General features: G+C 36.4%; 1 protein-coding gene across 5 annotated transcripts in view; it reads right to left on the reverse strand.

Moving 5' to 3' along the window:
- Positions 1-21,978, reverse strand: part of LOC125660039 (dedicator of cytokinesis protein 1-like) — a 138,686-nt gene that overhangs the window by 71,640 nt on the left and 45,068 nt on the right. For 3 of the 5 annotated variants that reach the window (XM_056149696.1, XM_056149700.1, XM_056149698.1), the window contains 13 exons: positions 20,791-20,832; positions 16,572-16,767; positions 15,165-15,271; positions 14,314-14,403; positions 13,995-14,095; positions 13,299-13,430; positions 11,802-11,910; positions 10,665-10,735; positions 9,851-9,957; positions 6,454-6,581; positions 5,385-5,489; positions 3,509-3,708; positions 2,732-2,804 (listed from right to left, as the gene is read on the reverse strand). In XM_056149696.1, the coding sequence (XP_056005671.1) occupies positions 2,732-2,804; positions 3,509-3,708; positions 5,385-5,489; positions 6,454-6,581; positions 9,851-9,957; positions 10,665-10,735; positions 11,802-11,910; positions 13,299-13,430; positions 13,995-14,095; positions 14,314-14,403; positions 15,165-15,271; positions 16,572-16,767; positions 20,791-20,832 (1,461 nt within the window). The remainder of the gene's footprint in view (positions 1-2,731; positions 2,805-3,508; positions 3,709-5,384; positions 5,490-6,453; positions 6,582-9,850; positions 9,958-10,664; positions 10,736-11,801; positions 11,911-13,298; positions 13,431-13,994; positions 14,096-14,313; positions 14,404-15,164; positions 15,272-16,571; positions 16,768-20,790; positions 20,833-21,978) is intronic. The other 2 variants (XM_056149697.1, XM_056149699.1) reach the window with 1 other exon arrangement.

The following is a 21,978-nucleotide window of genomic DNA, read 5'->3' on the forward strand; positions in this document are numbered from 1 at the left end:
TATGTCAGAAAGCTTTCAAGTAAATGTGAACTTCTTTGGTCCAATGGTTCTTGAGAAGAAGATCTTTAAGATTTTTCCTTTATATTTGTATGTAAAACTTTGATCCCCTCTTATGGCCCCATCCTACCCCAAGGGGTCATGATTTGAACAAACTTGAATCTGCACTATGTCAGAAACCTTTCATGTAAATATCAGCTTTTCTGGCTCAGTGGTTCTTGAGAAGAATATTTTTAAAGATTTTCCCTATATATTTATATGTAAAACTTTGATTCCCTATTGTGGCCACATCCTACCCCCGGGGGCCATGATTTGAACAAACTTAACTCTGCACTATGTTAGGAAGCTTTCATGTAAATATCAGCTTTTCTGGCTCAGTGGTTCTTGAGAAGAAGATTTTTAAAGATTGTCCCTATATATTTGTAGGTAAAACTTTGATCCCCTATTGTGGCCCCATCCGACCCCCGGGGGCCAGGATTTGAACAAACTTGTATCTGCATTATGTCAGAAAGCTTTCATGTAAATATCAGCTTTTCTGGCTCAGTGGTTCTTGAGAAGAAGATTTTAAAGATTTTCTCTATATATTTGTATGTAAAACTTTGATCTCCTATTGTGGCCCCATCCGACCCCTGGGGGCCATCATTTTAACAAACTTGAATCTGCACTATATCAGGAAGCTTTCATGCAAATATCAGCTTTTCTGGCTTAGTGGTTCTTGAGAAGAAGATTTTTAAAGATTGTTCCTATATATTTGTAGGTAAAACTTTGATCCCCTATTGTGGCCCCATCCGACCCCCGGGGATCATGATTTAAACAAACCGGATTATGTACTATATCAGAAAGCTTTCATATAAATCTCAGCTTTTCTGGCTCAGTGGTTCTTGAGAAGAAGATTTTTAAAGATTTTTCATATATATTTGAATGTAAAACTGATCCCCCTTGTGGCCCCATCCGACCCCCGGGGGCCAGGATTTTAACAAACTTGAATCTGCACTATGTTAGGAAGCTTTCATGAAAATATCAGCTTTTCTGGCTCAGTGGTTCTTGAGAAGAAGATTTTTAAAGATTTTTCCTATATATTTGTTGGTAAAACTTTGATCCCCTATTGTAGCCTCATCCGACCCCTGGGGGCTATGATTTTAACAATTTAGAATCTGCACTATATCAGGAAGCTTTCATATAAATCCCAGCTTTTCTGGCTAAGTGGTTCTTGAGAAGAAGATTTTTAAAGATTTTTCCTATATATTTGTATGTAAAACTTTGATCCCCTATTGTGGCCCCATCCGATCTCTGGGGGCCATGATTTTAACAATTTAGAATCTGCACTATATCAGGAAGCTTTCATATAAATCTCAGTTTTTCTGGCTCAGTGGTTCTTGAGAAGAAGATTTTTAAATATTTTTCCTATATATTTGTATGTAAAACTTTGATCCCCTATTGTGGCCCCATCCGACCCCTGGGGGCTATGATTTGAACAATTTAAAATCTGCACTACTTAATAAAGCTTATCTATAAATTTCATCTTTTCTGGCCCAGTGGTTCTTGAGAAGATTTTTTAAAGACCCTACTCTATTTTTACCTTTTCTTGATTATCTCCCCTTGGAAGGTGGCCTGGCCCTTTATTTTAACAATTTAGAATTCTCTTTACGTAAGGATGCTTTGTGCCAACTTTGGTTGAAATTGGCCCAGTGGTTTTTGAGAAGTCAAAAATGTTAAAAGTTTACAGACGGACGGACGCAGGAATATGGGTGATCAGAAAAGCTCACTTGAGCTTTTAGCTCAGGTGAGCTATAAATTACTCTGCTCTATACTAACATATACACCCTCTTTTCTAAATCAGCAATGGCGTGGTCTAGGAATTCTATATTGGAATAACAAGGTCTGTACCCTATGAGAAAAATACTGTGCCAATATGTCACTTCTTGTACTCAATTTTACCAAGATAATAACTTTCATTTTCCAGGAAGTTATTCTGATAAGTGTAGAGAGGGTCATTAAATGGCAAATTTCCCTCAGGAAATCACTTCCCTTAAGGGACTGGACTTGCACAAGTCACACAAACCTCTTGTACTTAATTTTATTGGTACCAATATCTTGGTTTTCTTACAATTTATTCTTTAAAATTAAAGTATAGAGGGTCATTAAATCATGGCAAATTTCCTTTAGGAAAGCACTTTCATTAAAGGGACTGATTCACGATTTTCCCCAAAATTTTGTTTTTCACTTTTAATGATTAAAATCTACTGCCTAATGTGTTTAAAAGAGTTCACATAAAGGTTCTACATTATCACAAAAGCTCATTTTAGAGAGTTTATTATTTGTTTTGTAAACAAAGATTGGGTACATGTATGTTATTGTTTACGACATTTTCAAAAGAAATGGCTATTGATCTAAGTTTATTATATCTTTCACATTTCAAGTATTTTTTGGGTAAAATGTGTCATCTAAAAGTTAAAATTTGTGACTATGTAAAATTTAGATGCTCTATATTACAAAATCAATATTTCACTTGTTTATTTGTATACATTAAAAGACTCGAATCTTTGTTTACATAACACATATTTAAGGCTAAAATATTGCTTTTATTCTTGCATTCAGAAGGTCAAAACTTTGGCTGTCAACATTAAATGAGTTATATTTTTAAAATTTACCATCAAAAATGAAAAATATTTTTTTTCAAAAATCGTGAACCAGTCCCTTTAAGGGACTGGATTAGCAAAGGTCACACACAAACCTCTTGTTCAAACTCCTGTGTAAATCTTTCATGTATTACTCTGGCAAATATTTGCAAGGCACGCAGTATAATGCTAAAAAAAAATATATACATAATTATTATCATATACAAATATATACAGATCTTACTTCATTCCACTGTTTCGCATTTAATTAAAATACTTTCAAGCTCTGCTTTCATTAGTTCACTCAATGTTATCAAAACCTTTAATGTACACCTAATTCTTTACTTTCTACTTTTTTTGTAATAGAACACATTGCATTCTACTTTCTGTTTTAATAGAACACATTGCATTCTACTTTCTTTTGCAATAGAACACACTGCATTCTACTTTCTTTTTTAATAGAAACATTGCATTCTACTTTCTTTTTTAATAGAACACATTGCATTTTGCTATTGCCGACACTCATTCAGTATGAATAGTAAAAACTGCTTCCATTCCATGTACTGATTTTGAACTCTAAGAACTTGCACAAAAATGAACCTGTGTAAACAAGACATACATGTATGTCTAGAAAACACTTGGAGAACTGAGCAAGTCAAATGAATTATGCCCCCTTTGTGAGGATGCCCCTGACTTAAAATGTGGTAACACATTACAATTGATGTCCCATAACAAAAGTAAATATCCTGGACTTTACACAAGACTTTTCCTGAGAGGAATAACTGCATTTGAAGGTCACCAAGGCCAAAACAATATCCAAGGCAGAGTCTAATGGGGGGGGGGGGGGGGGGGGGGGGGGGGGGCCCTAACGGGAGACCCAGCTCTACAGTTACCTGTTTCCTAACATAATCATTTCCATCCAGTCATCTGGGAAGACACTGTTGGACACCAGGTCCAAGAAAAGCATGAGAATTTCCATAAGAAAATCCCTCAGATCTATCAGGAAGGCAAACTCTTCCGTCTCCATGTACTGTGAGAAGTGATTCTCCTTCATCTGGCGCAGCATGCTCAGCAGAACACACACACACTTAATCTACAACAAAATGGTTATAAACTGTAATATACAGGTAAATACAGCGAAGATTAAGTATCAAACATCAGATCTCCCAGTGGTCTACCCACCAGACATCAGATCTCCCAGTGGTCTACCCACCAGACATCAGATCTCCCAGTGATCTACCCAACAGACATCAGATTTCCCAGTGATCTAACCAACAGACATCAGATCTCCCAGTGATCTACCCAACAGACATCAGATTTCCCAGTGATCTACCCACCAGGCATCGGATCTCCCAGTGATCTACCCACCAGGCATCGGATTTCCCAGTGATCTACCCACCAGGCTATGACCTTATGTGAATATTGGTTAACAAGGTACAAGAAGTATTCCATGAGTGTATAAAGCTTAATCAAACAAGAGGTACTGTGAGCAATGCTCACTAAGAATACCCCCCACTTACCCCAATCTCCCAAAGGGTGTTGTTAATAGGTATAAATTACCTCTTTCCCCGAGTGTAAAAATATGGTATGCCTTTGTAGAAGAAAATGGAAGATATAGTCTGAACACAAATCCATGGTATAAACCTATAATTTTGACCTTGAGATCAAAGTTCAAGGTCATAAAGAGGTCATGAATGTACATGACACATAGTCTCATGGTGATACACCAATGTCTTATGGTATGACTATGTCAAAACCCTATAATCAATTTTGACCTTGGGGTCAAAGTTCAAGGTCATATAGAGGTCATGAAGGTACCCAACACATCATCTCATGGTGATACACTCATGTGTCAAATATGGTTTGCCTATGTCAAAGAACAAAGAAGTCATGGCCCTGACATGAATCCATTGTAAAAACCTTTAATTTTTATGGAGGTCATGAAGGTACCCGACACATCGTCTCATGGTGATCCACCAGTGTGCCAAATATGGTATGCCTATGTCAAAAAACAAAGAAGTTATGGCCCGGACACGAATCTGCACAGACGGACAAACGGTAAGACAGACGGACAACAGCGGTATAGCATAATACGCTGCATTTTTATGTGGGCGTATAAAAACAAATCTAACCTACTGAGTATATTCAAAAGACATCAAAATGGCCAATATGGCTGTGAGTTGACTGAAACTGTCCTGTTAACTCTCCTAACAGAACTAATACCTCCCTTTTCCCACTCCATCCCCGGGCACATCGGATGGTGGGAAATAGTCAATTTGTGCTCATTGAAGAATAAATGGTTTTCAAGATATACTTTAGACAATAAAACATAATACACGCACATAGTAAAAATGGGGAAAAAAAGCTTCCTTGAATTGAATGTTAACAAATTTCAATTAAAATAGAAGGTGCACAATTTCATTATTCTTACATTAAGTTTTAATCACTGGTGTTACAGATATACTCTGGACAAATCATATCTCAGGACGGATGGACAGACAGATGAACAAGGCAATCCAGTGTACCCCCTCCTAAACTTCCAGTGTACCCCTTCTAAACTTCCAGTGTACCCCTTCTAAACTTCCAGTGTACCCCCTCATAAACTTCCAGTGTACCCCTTCTAAACTTCCAGTGTACCCCCTCCTAAACTTCCAGTGTACCCCCTCCTAAACTTCCAGTGTACCCCCTCCTAAACTTCATTTGTGAGAGACAATCTACAACACTTGATTAAGGAAGCTGAATGAAGTGACAGCTGTTGATATTACTTACAGCTTCTTTGGAGCTTTTATCCAGTTTGATGCAGGCCTGTATGACAGTTCTTAAGCTCATCCCAGCAATCAATGAAATATCCTCATCATTGGAAGTCTGACAACTCTGTCAAGAATGGAACACCCCCATCACAAGAAGAAGCAATATTTGAGAACATATAAATATCATATCTGCATCTCTAGGCCTATGGGCCTCTTATTAAAGATAGCTACATCAATTGTTCAGAATTGATATTATTTGATTACAAAGTATTGCTTGAATAAATAAAGAGCTTTAATTACAATGTACATTGCAATTGCCACAGAAATGAGTTTTGTTAACACAGATAATGTATATGTAAATGAATAGTGAGGTTTTTGCCCTATTTAAAACTACATTATTTTATTGAATTGATTGATCAGAAATCTCACCTGCATGAGCATGCGTTTAAAGTGAGCTAAAAACTTGTACTACCCCTCACTAGACTTGTCACCATAACAAGCATTGCTATTGAATCTACATAAAGCTTTATGAACATAACAGGATTCTTTAAATGAAATGAATGCATCTGATTCTACGGACTATTAGTCTTGAATACAGTAAAACACAATTATAGTGAAGCGTTGGGATGAATCATTTACTACAGTAAAACACAATTATAGTGAAGTGTTGGGATGAATCATTTACTACAGTAAAACACAATTATAGTGAAGCGTTGGGATGAATCATTTACTACAGTAAAACACAATTATAGTGAAGCGTTGGGATGAATCAATTACTACAGTAAAACACAATTATAGTGAAGCGTTGGGATGAATCAATAACTACAGTAAAACACAATTATAGTGAAGCGTTGGGATGAATCATTTTGATTCATTAATATAATTCATTATATCGAATAAGTTCATTATATGTTTTAAAATTACATGGAATGAAAATCACTTCACTGTAAGCATGAATTCATTATAAGCATGAATTCATTATAAGCATGTTCACTGTAACCATTTTTTACTGTATGTTAATTCATTAAATCTTTAGCCAATTTTGAATTGCGGATTCCTGATATGTATTATTATATGAATCAGCTTACTGTATCTCTAGGGAATGCCAGATCTAAAATATGAGATAAAACATCAATGCAGTCCTCCACTTCTTCACTCTGCTCCATCAACGTCCGTGTGTGCTGCAGCATCATGGGAAGTAGAATCAGTCGGCACCCTGCAAAAATCAAACAGTTTAATTCATCAACATCTGTGTGCTCTGCAAATATCTGTTTTTCCCCTGTGAATTATTCACTTCCAGTTGTGCCCTCATTCAATAACCCAGAGAGCCATCTAGTAACAAGCAAAGCACGCATATGAGCTACAGTTGAACTTTGTTATCTTGAACACCAATATCTCGAATACCATGGATATGTGGACATGATTCAGAAGTCCCAACCACTTAATATTCTTTAAGTATTTTACCCTCGATATCTCCAATCTTTCGATATCTTGAATTTTTTTCTCAGTTCCATCAAGTTTGAGATAACAAGGTTTGACTGAATATGTACTGCATTTCTACTTTATAAGTCAAAGACTTCAACCTTAGGACTGGAACCAATAACTCGGGGTGATGAACCTCATACTTAAGGAAGAGGCCTCAAGCTCATTATAACTATGCACCATGTCTGTGTGTTAGACTTTCAGAGTTGAAGAAAATGTTCACAGACTTACTGCATTTTTACTATGTGATCTCCTTCCCTAGGACTTGATAAGATTTTCAGATTTAAACTTAAGAGCATGGTATTAAGGGACTTCATGAGACACACACCCAAAATTGGATATATTTGAAAAAACTGTCAACTGAAGATTACTTCACTGTAAGCATGACTTTATTGTAAACATGTTTCCTGTAACCATGTTTTACTGTAGATGTGCATTTGAAATAACCAGTTTGGACAAGGTGAAGGAGGGATCTATCAAAGATGAATGGTTTGAATAATTCCGAATGGGACCCATGTTCTCTGACTAGACCTAGCTGATGATGATTTTAATCTCTGACTAGCTGATGATGATTTTATTCTCTGACTAGCTGATGATGATTTTATACTCTGACTAGACCTAGCTGATGATTTTATTCTCTGACTAGGCCTAGCTGATGATGATTTTAATCTCTGACTAGACCTAGCTGATGATGATTTTATTCTCTGACTAGCTGATGATGATTTTATTCTCTGACTAGAACTAACTGATGATGATTTTAATCTCTGACTAGCTGGTGATGATTTTATTCTCTGACTAGAACTAACTGATGATGATTTTAATCTCTGACTAGACCTAGCTGATGATTTTATACTCTGACTAGACCTAGCTGATGATGATTTTATTCTCTGACTAGCTGGTGATGATTTTATTCTCTGATTAGACCTAGCTGTTGATGATTTTATTCTCTGACTAGACCTAGCTGATGATGATTTTATGCTCTGACTAGACCTAGCTGGTGATGATTTTATTCTCTGACTAGACCTAGCTGATGATGATTTTATTCTCTGACTAGACCTAGTTGATGATGATTTTATTCTCTGACTAGCTGGTGATGATTTTATTCTCTGACTAGACCTAGCTGATGATGATTTTATTCTCTGACTAGACCTAGCTGATGATGATTTTATGCTCTGACTAGACCTAGCTGGTGATGATTTTATTCTCTGACTAGACCTAGCTGATGATGATTTTATTCTCTGACTAGCTGGTGATGATTTTATTCTCTGATTAGACCTAGCTGTTGATGATTTTATTCTCTGACTAGACCTAGCTGATGATGATTTTATGCTCTGACTAGACCTAGCTGGTGATGATTTTATTCTCTGACTAGACCTAGCTGATGATGATTTTATTCTCTGACTAGACCTAGTTGATGATGATTTTATTCTCTGACTAGCTGGTGATGATTTTATTCTCTGACTAGACCTAGCTGATGATGATTTTATTCTCTGACTAGACCTAGCTGATGATGATTTTATTCTCTGACTAGACCTAGCTTATGATGATTTTAATCTCTGACTAGCTGATGATGATTTTATGCTCTGACTAGACCTAGCTGATGATGATTTTATTCTCTGACTAGACCTAGCTGATGATGATTTTATTCTCTGACTAGGCCTAGCTGATGATGATTTTATTCTCTGACTAGACCTAGCTGATGATGATTCTATTCTCTGACTAGACCTAGCTGATGATGATTTTATTCTCTGACTAGACCTAGCTGATGATGATTTTATTCTCTGACTAGACCTAGCTGATGATGATTCTATTCTCTGACTAGACCTAGCTGATGATGATTCTATTCTCTGACTAGACCTAGCTGCTGATGATTTTATTCTCTGATTAAACCTAGCTGGTGATGATTTTATTCTCTGACTAGCTGATGATGATTTTATACTCTGACTAGACCTAGCTGATGATGATTCTATTCTCTGACTAGACCTAGCTGATGATGATTTTATTCTCTGACTAGACCTAGCTGGTGATGATTTTATTCTCTGACTAGACCTAGCTGATGATGATTTTATTCTCTGACTAGACCTAGTTGATGATGATTTTATTCTCTGACTAGCTGATGATGATTTTATTCTCTGACTAGGCCTAGCTGGTGATGATTTTATTCTCTGACTAGACCTAGTTGATGATGATTTTATTCTCTGACTAGCTGATGATGATTTTATTCTCTGACTAGACCTAGCTGATGATGATTCTATTCTATGACTAGACCTAGCTGATGATGATTTTATTCTCTGATTAGACCTAGCTGGTGATGATTCTATTCTCTGACTAGACCTAGCTGATAATGATTTTATTCTCCGACTAGCTGGTGATGATTCTATTCTCTGACTAGCTGATGATGATTTTAATCTCTGATGATGATTTTATTCTCTGAGCTCTAATATACACTCGTTACACCACTCTAATATACACTCGTTACACCACTCTGAGCTCTATATATACACTCGTTACACCACTCTAATATACACTCGTTACACCACTCTAAGCTCTATATATACACTCGTTACACCACTCTAATATACACTCGTTACACCACTCTGAGCTCTATATATACACTCGTTACACCACTCTAATATACACTCGTTACACCACTCTAATATACACTCGTTACACCACTCTAAGCTCTATATATACACTCGTTACACCACTCTAATATACACTCGTTACACCACTCTAAGCTCTATATATACACTCGTTACACCACTCTAATATACACTCGTTACACCACTCTAAGCTCTATATATACACTCGTTACACCACTCTAATATACACTCGTTACACCACTCTAATATACACTCGTTACACCATTCTGAGCTCTATATATACACTTGTTACACCACTCTGAGCTCTGATATACACTTGTTACACCCTGGCCATTTGTTTTCATAAATGCATCTATATACATATTACCTTAAACTCTTTAAACACAGCTGTACTACTCACCTGGAGGTCTGAATAATTTGCTATGTACAAGGTCATCAATACATTTCAGCTTCTGTTTGGTCAGTCTCTCTTTTGGCACATTGTTAATAAACTCCACCATTAAATGACTGAAATGAAAATTGCACAATGCATAACAAAATATTCTATCATGTAGAAAGAGATAAGAGGCCCATGTGGCCTAATTACTGAATACAGCAAAAAGATTAGAAATCTCCCTGAACACTTGACATAAGAGATACGAATTACGAGAATTCAAAAATCTCCCTGAACACCTGACCTATGATATGAATTACACGAGTTTAGAAATCTCCCTGAACACCTGACCTACGCGATATGAATTACACAAGTTTAGAAATCTCCCTGAACACCTGACCTATGATATGAATTACACAAGTTTGGTGGAGGTCACCATGCTCCATAATTATGTACAATCTGTTTCCTAGTTGTTCAGGTGTAGAGATGATTTTTAAACATTAAAGTTTACTACAGGAACCATACAGCCCTGTCCTTGAACCCTTGAACTAATATGAATTTCACAATTTTGGTAGTTTTTTCCTTCATTCCTAGTAGTAAAGAAGATTGTGCTATTTTTCAAACATTTTAGCCCATCCCTATATTCAGGTGACTGAGTGATTCAGGTGACCGAGTGATTCAGGTGACCCAGTGATTCAGGTGACCCAGTGATTCAGGTGACCCAGTGATTCAGGTGACTGAGTGATTTAGGTGACCCAGTGATTCAGGTGACCCAGTGATTCAGGTGACCCAGTGATTCTGGTGACTCAGTGATTCAGGTGACTGAATAAGGTTGTCGTACCTTAGTTCAACAGCATCAAACACCTTCAAGATGTCTGGTATTGTGGCACATATATATTTCAAAGCTGATCCCTGTAACACAAAGAAAGAAAACAAAGTCAAATGGGCTTTTAAATGGATTATTTCAATTTTTAATTACACCACAAAGCATTTTCATCACATCTTTATTAAAGTTAATATCAACGTTCATTCATAAACTGTCATTTATTCTTTTCTTTTTTCAGTGCCTTAGGATAATGTTTTATCTATAGGGTAATGTTCTATCTATAGGATAATGTTCTATTTATAGGGTGGTATTCTATTATGTATGTTGTATTAGTATAATGTTCTATCTATAGGATAATGTTCTATCTATAGGGTGATATTCTATAGATCTGTATGTTGTATTAGTATTATCTATATAAGCTGGAAACACTCACCTGAGCTACCAGCATGTTGTCACATACTCACCTGAGTTACCAGCATGTTATTACACACTCATCTGAACTACCAGCATGTTGTCACACACTCACCTGAGCTACCAGCATGTTGTCACACACTCACCTGAACTACCAGCATGTTGTCACACACTCATCTGAGCTACCAGCATGTTGTCACACACTCATCTGAGTTACCAGCATGTTGTCACATACTCACTTGAACTACCAGCATGTTGTCACACACTCACCTGAGCTACCAGCATGTTGTCACACACTCATCTGAGTTACCAGCATGTTGTCACACACTCACCTGAACTACCAGCATGTTGTCACACACACACCTGAACTACCAGTATGTTATCACACACTCACCTGAGTTACCAGCATGTTGTCACACACTCACCTGAACTACCAGTATGTTGTCACATACTCACATGAACTACCAGCATGTTGTCACACACTCACCTGAACTACCAGCATGTTGTCACACACTCACCTGAACTACCAGGCTGAGCATGTTGTCACATACTCACATGAACTACCAGCATGTTGTCACACACTCACCTGAACTACCAGTATGTTGTCACATACTCACCTGAACTACCAGCATGTTGTCACACACTCACTTGAGTTACCAGCATGTTGTCACACACTCACCTGAACTACCAATGTTTTGTCACATACTCACCTGAGTTACCAGCATGTTGTCACGCACTCACCTGAGCTACCAGCGTGTTGTCACTGGTGTACAACATCATGTTGCTAATGGACTTGATAAGCTGTTTGAGCTGTAACTCAAATGACTGCTTTCCTCTGCCATCATTTAATCTACAACAAATCAGGAAAATAAAAAATACCAATCTAAAATTTTTGTAAAAAAAAATCAAGAACAATTGACTATTTTAAAGTACATGTAATCTAGTGTTAAGGGACAATGAAAAGATGTAAAGGCATCTACAAAACTCCTGGCCATAAACTGAGAATAGACTTAGGTCAAAATCTTTATTACTTATAACTTAAGATTTCTTGACCACAGATTAAAACAAGAGGTACTGTGAGCAATGCTCACTAAGAATACCCCCGCATACCCCAATCTCCCAAAGGGTGTTGTTAATAGGTATAAATTACCTCTTTCCCGAGTGTAAAAATATGGTATGCCTTTGTAGAAGAAAATGGAAGACATAGTCTGAACACAAATCCATGGTATAAACCTATAATTTTGACCTTGAGATCAAAGATCAAGTTAATAAAGAGGTCATGAATGTTACATGACACATAGTCTCATGGTTATACACCCATGTCGTATGGTATGACTATGTCAAAACCCTGTAATCAATTTTGACCTTGAGGTCAAAGTTCAAGGTCATATAGAGGTCATGATGGTACCTGACACATTGTCTCATGGTGATACACTCATGTGTCAATATGGTATGCCTATGTCAAAGAACAAAGAAGTCATGGCCCTGACACGAATCCATTGTAAAAACCTTTAATTTTAACCTTGAGGTCAAGGTCATATGGAGGTCATGAAGGTACATGACACATCGTCTCATGGTGATAGACTAATGTCTCAAATATGGTATGCCTACGTCAAAGAACAAAGAAGTTATGGCCCGGACACGAATCCATTATAAAAAACCTTTAATTTTGACCTTGAGGTCAAGGGTCAAGGTCACATAGAGGTCATGAAGGCACTCGACACATCGTCTCATGGTGATCCACCTGTGTGCCAAATATGGTATGCCTAAGTCAAAGAACAAAGAAGTTATGGTCCGGACAAGAATCTGCACAGACAGACGGACGGATGGACAGACAGAGTGATTCCTATATACCCCCCTGAACTTCGTTCGGGGGGTATAAAAAATTGCTGGTTTATAAAAACAAATCATATACAAACATACACTGAAAATGTTATTTGCTTATAAAAATCATTTCAAAAGTTAATTGGATTCTAAATCCAATAGACTTCAGTAAATTCTCAGTTTATGGTCCTGGGTCCTGATGACTTGACCTTTTTCCCCCTACCTAAATCTCATTCCTCTCCACTTCGAAATCTTTCAAAACTTGATCTTGGTCTCTCATAGTACAATTCAATTCCCTTAGAAAAATTAATATTGATGCCTCCAAGTACTAACTTTAAAGGTGTTTGTCAGTCATCTCCTAATTAGCATTAATCATTTCTTCACTCAAGAATTCATATGAAACTTAATATTTACCTTGCAAAGTGATTCCGTGACTGAACAATAAACTTGAGCAGGTACTCTAGGGACTTCATGGCACTCTTCAATATTTTCTGATTGGTTTCCATGGCTTTGTCAACATAGTCTCGTAAAATAATCATCAACTTCCTGCAAAATGAGAGCAGTACAATCTTATGGCAAAACATACCACAGCATCAATTCATCCGATTACAAAACTGGTGTACTCCCAGGGACTTCAATTTACTTGTCATGGTAGATTAATCATCAATAAAACAATATGATTTAGTGAGAAAAGCTTCTCCTGGGTTCAAATTTACAAATACATAAAATAAGGAATATACATGTACATGTACTATATTCAGCTTCTGACGAGAAAAGCTTTGCTCATCTTAGAATGTGACACAAAACCTGATTATAATTTTTCAAAACTAGTAGTTCATTTAATTTCTTATCTGAATCAGAGATCACCTATTATGATAGACACCCTGCCAGCAAGATCCTTCAGTAGAGAAAACAGTAAATAATTCATAGGAGTGTGAATGCTTTTGTGCTAAAGGAGCTAAATTTAGTAATGTGCAAAATTTCCTCTTTCTATAGAATAAAACATTGAACTGTCATTCTTGCCCATCTAGGTTGCCTTTACACCAAGCAAATATATCAATGGATGAAAAATTCTCTGGAGTTCTCTAAAGTTTGACATTTCCAACTTACTGATAAGCCATAGCAAAACTGAAAGAACTTTCAACATAAGCATCAAGGACTGGTCGGAATTGGTGGTATTTTCTGTCCGAGATCAAACTAATTATATGGACCTGAAATACACAGAAACTATTCAAGTTTGATATAAAGTTACAAGCCAAGCAAAGAACATCTTATACTGTTGGCTAAAAAATACAAAAATACATATCTCCCCATGAAAGTCTCACACGAGCACTGAAAAATTCTCTCAAAGTACAGTAAAATGTTTTCATTACATAATTACGTTCCTCTGTATTCTGAGTATACCAAGTACAATTGTACCAGTCCTTACCAGGGCATCAAACACCAAATTGTCATAAACGTCCGAAATGGTATTCTGCATCAGAATGCTGAATAAAGAGTCCAGCAAATCTTGTAAGAACTAAAACAAATAAAAACTCAATATTATTTATTCATAAAATCACTTCAGTCCCTACAATGTTTTTGCTGTCATGCTTCTGGGGCAAAATTCTTTGATTATCATTGTTCAGTTTAGGATCGGTTGTCAAAAATTTTTTGCTACTGTAATCAATCTAGATATTTCATTATCTTCCTTCTATTTGGAAGACATGAAAATTATATATATAATATATTAAATAAACCCATAAATGCAACAATGAAAAACAAAAGCAATTAAACTATTCCATATTCTTGGTTTCTTCTTGATGATCAGGTGCAGTTTCATGGCCAAGCCTTTCCAAAAATACATATTTTGACATTATAAGACAAGGTAGTTTCTTTGATTTACAGAATGATTTCATTAACCATTTACATGATACAAATTAATATAGTTCCATCATTACAGTTGTTTATCTAGTACAGTTAGGTCAAATCGTGTAGATTGTTGCTACCCAATATACATGTACCAAGTGTGAACAATATTCAACTTGAAATTTAGTACTGGGAGAATGATATATTTGCCAATATCTTCAGGTCAGTCTTCCCTGCTATCTCTTAAGACCGTGTTACAATAAATGCATGAATTTTGTACGATTTGGGGGTCACTTCCTCCATTATCATGAATCAGGAGCTTTGTCAAGATGGTCAGTCTATGATGAACATAAAACCATCTGATTATTCTAGAAAGTTTACTCGAGCCTCAGTGTGCTTAAATGGCTTCATAGTATTGTATATCATAAATACCTTCACAATTTCCTCTCCATCCACCATCATGAGTTTTTCAAGATGGTCTCGAAGCTTTGCAGTGTCGGACATAATGTCCTGCCATTGGAGGAGCCCGAGCAAAACAACTACAACACATCATTGTCATAAATAATGTTACAGTGAGAGGTAGTGGACAAAGCATAAGTCAACCAAGAGCCCCTGGCCTGTAATGTTCACCTGATTTATCTTGCTTCTAAGATAGGGGGCACAAAAGGTTTTAAAGAAATAACACATTTTCACAATGTGAACGATTGAATCTTTCTTTGCAGCAAAACACCCTAGGGAATAGACGATTCTTCTCTCATTAACTACTCAGACACCTGACCCGGGGGGGGGGGGGGGGGGGGGGGGGGAATGGACGATTCTTCTCTCATTAACTACTCAGACAACTGACCCGGGGGAATAGACGATTCTTCTCTCATTAACTACTCAGACAACTGACCCTGGGGAATAGACGATTCTTCTCTCATTAACTACTCAGATACCTAACCCTGGGGAATGAACGATTCTTCTCTCATTAACTACTCAGACTAGCTGTTTGGTGCCCAGGGGTCAAGAGGATTTTTCCAGAAGTAATGCATTTTCACTTTAAGAGTCACAGACCTCCACCTTCATACTAGAACCCTTGACCCCAGTGACCATAGATTTCACAATTGTGGTACAGGCCTCTTTGCACATCATGCATGCCTGCTTGATGTCTGCAAGCAAAGATTGCATCATTTCTTTTAGGTTTGGCCCTCCCCTCCCCCTCCCACCACTACCACACACCCACCCAGACCCCAGGGAAGCAGGATCACTATATTCACAATTTTTGTTCCCTTAACCCAGTAATTCAACAGGTTGTGTACTATCTGAGTAGGGGTTGAAAAATTGTCAAATATTAAACACACATTAGATAATGCATGACAACAGACAAAAACAGGCTGCAAATAATCAAACTAACTCCCCTCAGAACAGTGCAAAGTAAATGGATTACATGAAGCACAACTACGGTTTGTGGAATTTGATTAGGTTTTGGTCATTACCTGTTACAAAATTGCACAGTGAAATCTCCCAAAGCAAAAAGCAATAAATTTTAAATGCACACCATTAAATTAAATGCATATTACAATAATTTGAAAGAATTTCAATTTACTTTGAAAAAAAATCAAAATGCAAAGTTTTTTCAAACTGATTTGTTACACCATATTGAATTAAAATCAATATTCCATTTTTCACAAGCACCCTCTCTTGTTTTAAATTGGAAACTATAGTACATATTGTATAGTACAGAATCATCTCAAAAGGGGGGGGGGGTGGATAGAGGACTTCTGTCCTAACTTGATCTCCCTATTTCAACATAAAATCTAATTGGTTTTTAGTGAAATATTTCCATCAAATATTAACCATTGTGAGTGAGTTTTGTTGAACACACAAATGAACCAATCATAAAGCTGTCTTTTGAACTGAGAGTAAATGGTCCTGAGAAAAGCGTCACTTTGCTGTTCGGCTGCATACTCTGCTCCTCATTAAATTTTTCTCTTGTTGATGGCAAATCCAGGTATGGAGAAAATTTGTCCCGATCTTCCTTCTTCTCTGAAATCTGCAAAGTTAATTTTGATTAAATGAGATTTCCACTGGCCCGAATAGTCAGTCACCTGAGTACTATATTGACCTGTTGCTGGTGCAATAAGTGAATTTTCTCTCCAACAACCGCAAGTAATAGTTCTTTTAAGATTATAATATCCCTTATTTTTTCCAATCAAATTTTTACATTTGGTGACCTCAACACCCCCCCCCCCCCTCCCCTCACCCCTCCATACAAGAAACCTTTGCTTGTGAAACGTTCCAATAGCTTGCACTTGGAAAACCTTCTCACCCCATTCCTCGAGACACAATTTTACAGTTCTACTCTTCATTAGATCAGTTCGATAATACACTCAACGTTTTGCATTTACTGGCCCTACTTTTCCCCAATCCTTACTTCATGAGTCATAGATCCAGATCCAGGATCCCTGTCAATTTCACAAGTCTGATCGGCCTCCATTTTGTTCAGGAGTAAACAATCTTTAACAAATTCATTTTCAGAACATGACCTTTTTCATACACACACCAATAACCCTACCCTTGGGTTTGAACCCCTAACACAGGGGTAAATAATTTCACAGGTTTTCCTTGAAGCATTCATTGCAGCTACATACATACACTTTAAAGAGTTCTAGGGGGTTCCATTCAACCACTAAGGTCTCATGGGACATGGAATGTGAAATTTTTGTCCCCTTCCTAAAGATGCTACATACCAATATTTTTAACTTTGGCTACACAGTTTCTAAAAAATTAAAAATTGTAATATATCATTAGAACTGATTTCAATACTTCACCTCAGTCAGGTGACACTATTCAATACTTCACCTCAGTCAGGTGATACTATTCAATACTTCACCTCAGTCAGGTGATACTATTCAATATTTCACCTCAGTCAGGTGATACTATTCAATACTTCACCTCAGTCAGGTGTCACTATTCAATACTCCACCTCAGTCAGGTGTCACTATTCAATACTCCACCTCAGTCAGGTGTCACTATTCAATACTCCACCTCAGTCAGGTGTCACTATTCAATATTTCACCTCAGTCAGGTGATACTATTCAATACTTCACCTCAGTCAGGTGACACTATTCAATACTTCACCTCAATCAGGTGACACTATTCAATACTTCACCTCAGTCAGGTGACACTATTCAATACTTCACCTCAGTCAGGTGTCACTATTCAATACTTCACCTCAGTCAGGTGTCACTATTCAATACTCCACCTCAGTCAGGTGATACTATTCAATACTTCACCTCAGTCAGGTGACACTATTCAATACTCCACCTCAGTCGGGTGACACTGTTCAATACTTCACCTCAGTCAGGTGTCACTATTCAATACTCCACCTCAGTCAGGTGATACTATTCAATACTTCACCTCAGTCAGGTGACACTATTCAATACTTCACCTCAATCAGGTGACACTATTCAAAGAAGAATCTTTAATAATCTGAATGGAATTCAAAAACGATTCATTTACAATCTTTTCATCAAATCAGGATTGGTTTTGTATCCTGTAAACAAAATTGTGATACAAAACTAAAACATTAACACAAGGACTCTTCATTTGTCCAAGTGTTTCAAAATCTATACAAAAAAAACAACACACTAGTCTGCAATGTTAAGATGGTGCCAGAAATCTAATATACTTTGTTTGAAAATAAAGTAATACAGACCAAAAACTAAAGAAATCTATATATTTCTAGTTAGTGATATATCTGAATTAATTATGATACAGAAATAAATAAACAGTATTACTTAATATTAATAAGCAAGTGTGATTTGGATCTTGTTAGCCAAATATCGTTGAATTTGCATACATGAACACAATTCATTAATGGCCACAGTGACAGAAAAGATGTTCATTTCCGCTGCACATTGTTAAAACTTCAGAAATGATTGGAAATATCATACCATGTTATCAAATTATAGATACTCAACTCAAGTGATTAACACTAATTATCACATGAACCCCTGGAGTCAATGATTTTCATAATTTTGCTCATTATATGTACCTAAATTTATGTAAAAAGTCCGGAAGTAAAAAAAAATTCAAAAGATTTCACACAGTTTCATTTTCTTAGTACCCATTTATTCCGATTCTGGGTTCTCAAGTCTTGACCTTGGGGTCATGAATTTGACGATTTTTGTCTCTGTGCTCCTTATAACTAATTTCTACTCAGTTTTGCTGCCACATGATCAAAAGTAAAAAAAAAAAAAAAAAAAAAAATACATACAAATCTAAATATTTTGAAAGATTGCTTTCATTTGAGGTGCTGGTCCTACCCCCGACCCCCACATGGTCTCAGAGTAGTGACCATGTCATTCATATATTTTTTCCTTACCCATAAAAAGGTTCACATTAAATTTGTTTTAAAATATAAAGAAGTTTCTTAGAAAGTTGAAAAAGTTTCAAAGTTTACAATCGACAATGATAGAAAGGCTCTTATAAAAATATGTTACCTGAGTGACTTAAGTGACCTAAATCTTACTTGAGGTATAATCATGCAGACAAAGTTTTTGGGATTAAAGACAGGAATTTAACAATTCAGTGGTAGATCCAGAGAGAGAGAGAGGGGGGGGGGGTCCCGGAACCACCACCCCTTCTTTTGACAAAAAATTTTGCTTAAAAAAGGTAAAAAAAATAATGCATTTTGAGGGTAAAAATCCCCTCTCTATGAAAACCAAATTTAATGGGAGAACCCCCCCCCCCCCCCTCAAAAATTCCTGAATAGCCCCTTGAAATTCTAGGACTATAAAATTCCTGCTGTGGCTGTGCTAGATTTTCAGGAGTTTTTACATTTATCATCATACCCTACATCTTGAATCCGCGATTCACTGACCATACTTTTATCAATCTTCACACTTCCCTGCTTATTATTAATATGCACTCAGATGTTTAAGAACACAAAAAATTTTTCCCCATTTCACGATCTACAGAGCCCCATTCTATTACCATACTCCGCCATAAAATGGCTAAAATATCGCCAAAACGGCATCAAAAAATCAATCAACCATACTCCCTGACCTGGGCGCCAGGAATTTCACTACATTTGTGGAGATTTCCCGTGCTTATCATCATGATAACTTTGGTTGTCTGATATCCAGGACAAAAGAAAAATATAAATTAAAAGAAACAATGCATCGTTAGTATCAAGAACCCCTGATCTAGGAGTCATAAATACCACAATTTGACTTCTCTAATCATCATTACTTTATTTACCTAGTTTGATTGCAGGATACAGTTTTAATAAAGGATAATTCCAATGTTATTTATCACAATTGTTTTGATTGGACAAAGATAAATCAAAACACATCAATAAATCCAAAAACACTTTGTATACATACGCGCCTGAAAACAAATAACATAGTGCGGGGAAACTATTCAAATTATTGAAGTTGATAATACAGGGAATGAATTGAAATTATAAGAATCAAACATTCTTTTCGAAGAATTTATCGATGTGTAAACTCTGGACATTTTATTCACAAAATTAACATAAAAGTGCAAAGCACTTTTATTCAGTTTGTGAGTAAAATGTCCAGAGTTTACACATCAATAAATTCTTCAAAATGAATGTTTAATCCTATAATAAACTTTAACATACTAGATCAAAGCGCAGATGTAGGCTAACCTACGAGCATTTTGCATAAAGTTGTAACCTAGCTACGTTTACAAATAGCACTACAACACACAAAAACACATCGCAGTATGTCACCTGAGTGATTCCGGCCTGGATTCCCAATAAAAAAAATTTAAGCAAAATTGGACTTCAGTGCAAGCGCATTTTACAAAAATTTTGTCTGCTGAAATAACTGAAGATTGTAACTGAAGTTAGAGAAATCCAAGCCAGGTACCAAAAAATCCCAAAGTTTGAGCAACTTCCTGTGGGAAAGCCCTGTCAAATGAATGCAATGGATTCCTGCGATGTGAAAGCTGTTAATGATTAGGTATTCTTAGTATTGCGCACGTGAGTGTATATGATGGTGGTAGCTCCAGTTGACAGTGGGTTAATATCATCATAGTACTTTACCTTCATTTTTTTAGAACTTTTCAAGTCGGCACTATTGTACTCCTTCAAAAATTAAAACAAAATCAGAGGCCAATGGTCTACAACACTCAACAAAGGTCTACAACACTCAACAAAGGGCCGAAACACTCAAAAAGACTCGTACATTTCAGACACTAACAGTGTAAAATTCCATGGGGGTAAAACAACAACAGGCCCATGGGCCTAACAGTCCACCTAAGCATCATACAACAATAAACTAAATTAGAAGTGCTGCATGTTAATTGTGCATCTTTCAAACTTTCAGCTGGCTATCTCAAGTTATCTATCATCTAAAATGATGTTTATTTCTTTAATTTCTTTCTCCATCATGAGTCATGACTACATGCACACAGAAAATATCCAGAAGTAAAAACGAGTTGTACAGACTGAGGTTTATAATTAGGCTGCCATGGGCCTCTTGTATTCATCTACCTTTCAAATGATTATAACAAAAAACTCTGTGAATGAAATTTTGAAGGGGCATAATTATGAGGGAAGAATCATTATATCTGTTCAGATTGCCATCTTAATTCTAACATGGCCACAATTTCTAACAAACAAAAATTGAAAGCTGTGTGATACTGCAAAATTAACATCTGTGGACAGGGTGGTGATATTGTGCCCTTTGTTGACTGCAGGTGTCGAGAATGATGCAAAGAAAAGTGTGGAGTCTTAATAAAAAATCAGACAAATCTCGCTCTATAAAACCTGTAAAGAAAAGTGTGGGGTTTTAATAAAAAATCAGACAAATCTTGCTCTATAAAACCTGTAAAGAAAATTACACCGCAACAAATAGAACAATCCATAATTAGTCTTGCCAGAAAACAACATGTCTCATCAAATCAACTGAAGATTTGATCCCTTCATCTTCTATCTTGTCCACTACTTTCATCTTCAATCTTGGCAGATTTAGCCAGAATTTGGAGGCCTTCATAAACTGAATTTTAATGACTGAAAAACAGGTTAGACAAATTTTTGGTTCAGAGTTTTTTTTAAAGTGAAGTATTACTCTTTGTACAGGTTTTTCCAATATTCTGAATTAGAATTAGTGATTTGTAGACATGATAGCATTGAACTCCGGGATGAATCTTTAAAGGCCAAATAAAGCTCAATATTTAGATTTTTTTTTTTTTTTTTTTTTTTTCTTTTTTTAGATTTTAACATGGAAAG

Source organism: Ostrea edulis, chromosome 9 (assembly GCF_947568905.1).
Source record: "Ostrea edulis chromosome 9, xbOstEdul1.1, whole genome shotgun sequence".
Classification (NCBI taxonomy): domain Eukaryota; kingdom Metazoa; phylum Mollusca; class Bivalvia; order Ostreida; family Ostreidae; genus Ostrea; species Ostrea edulis.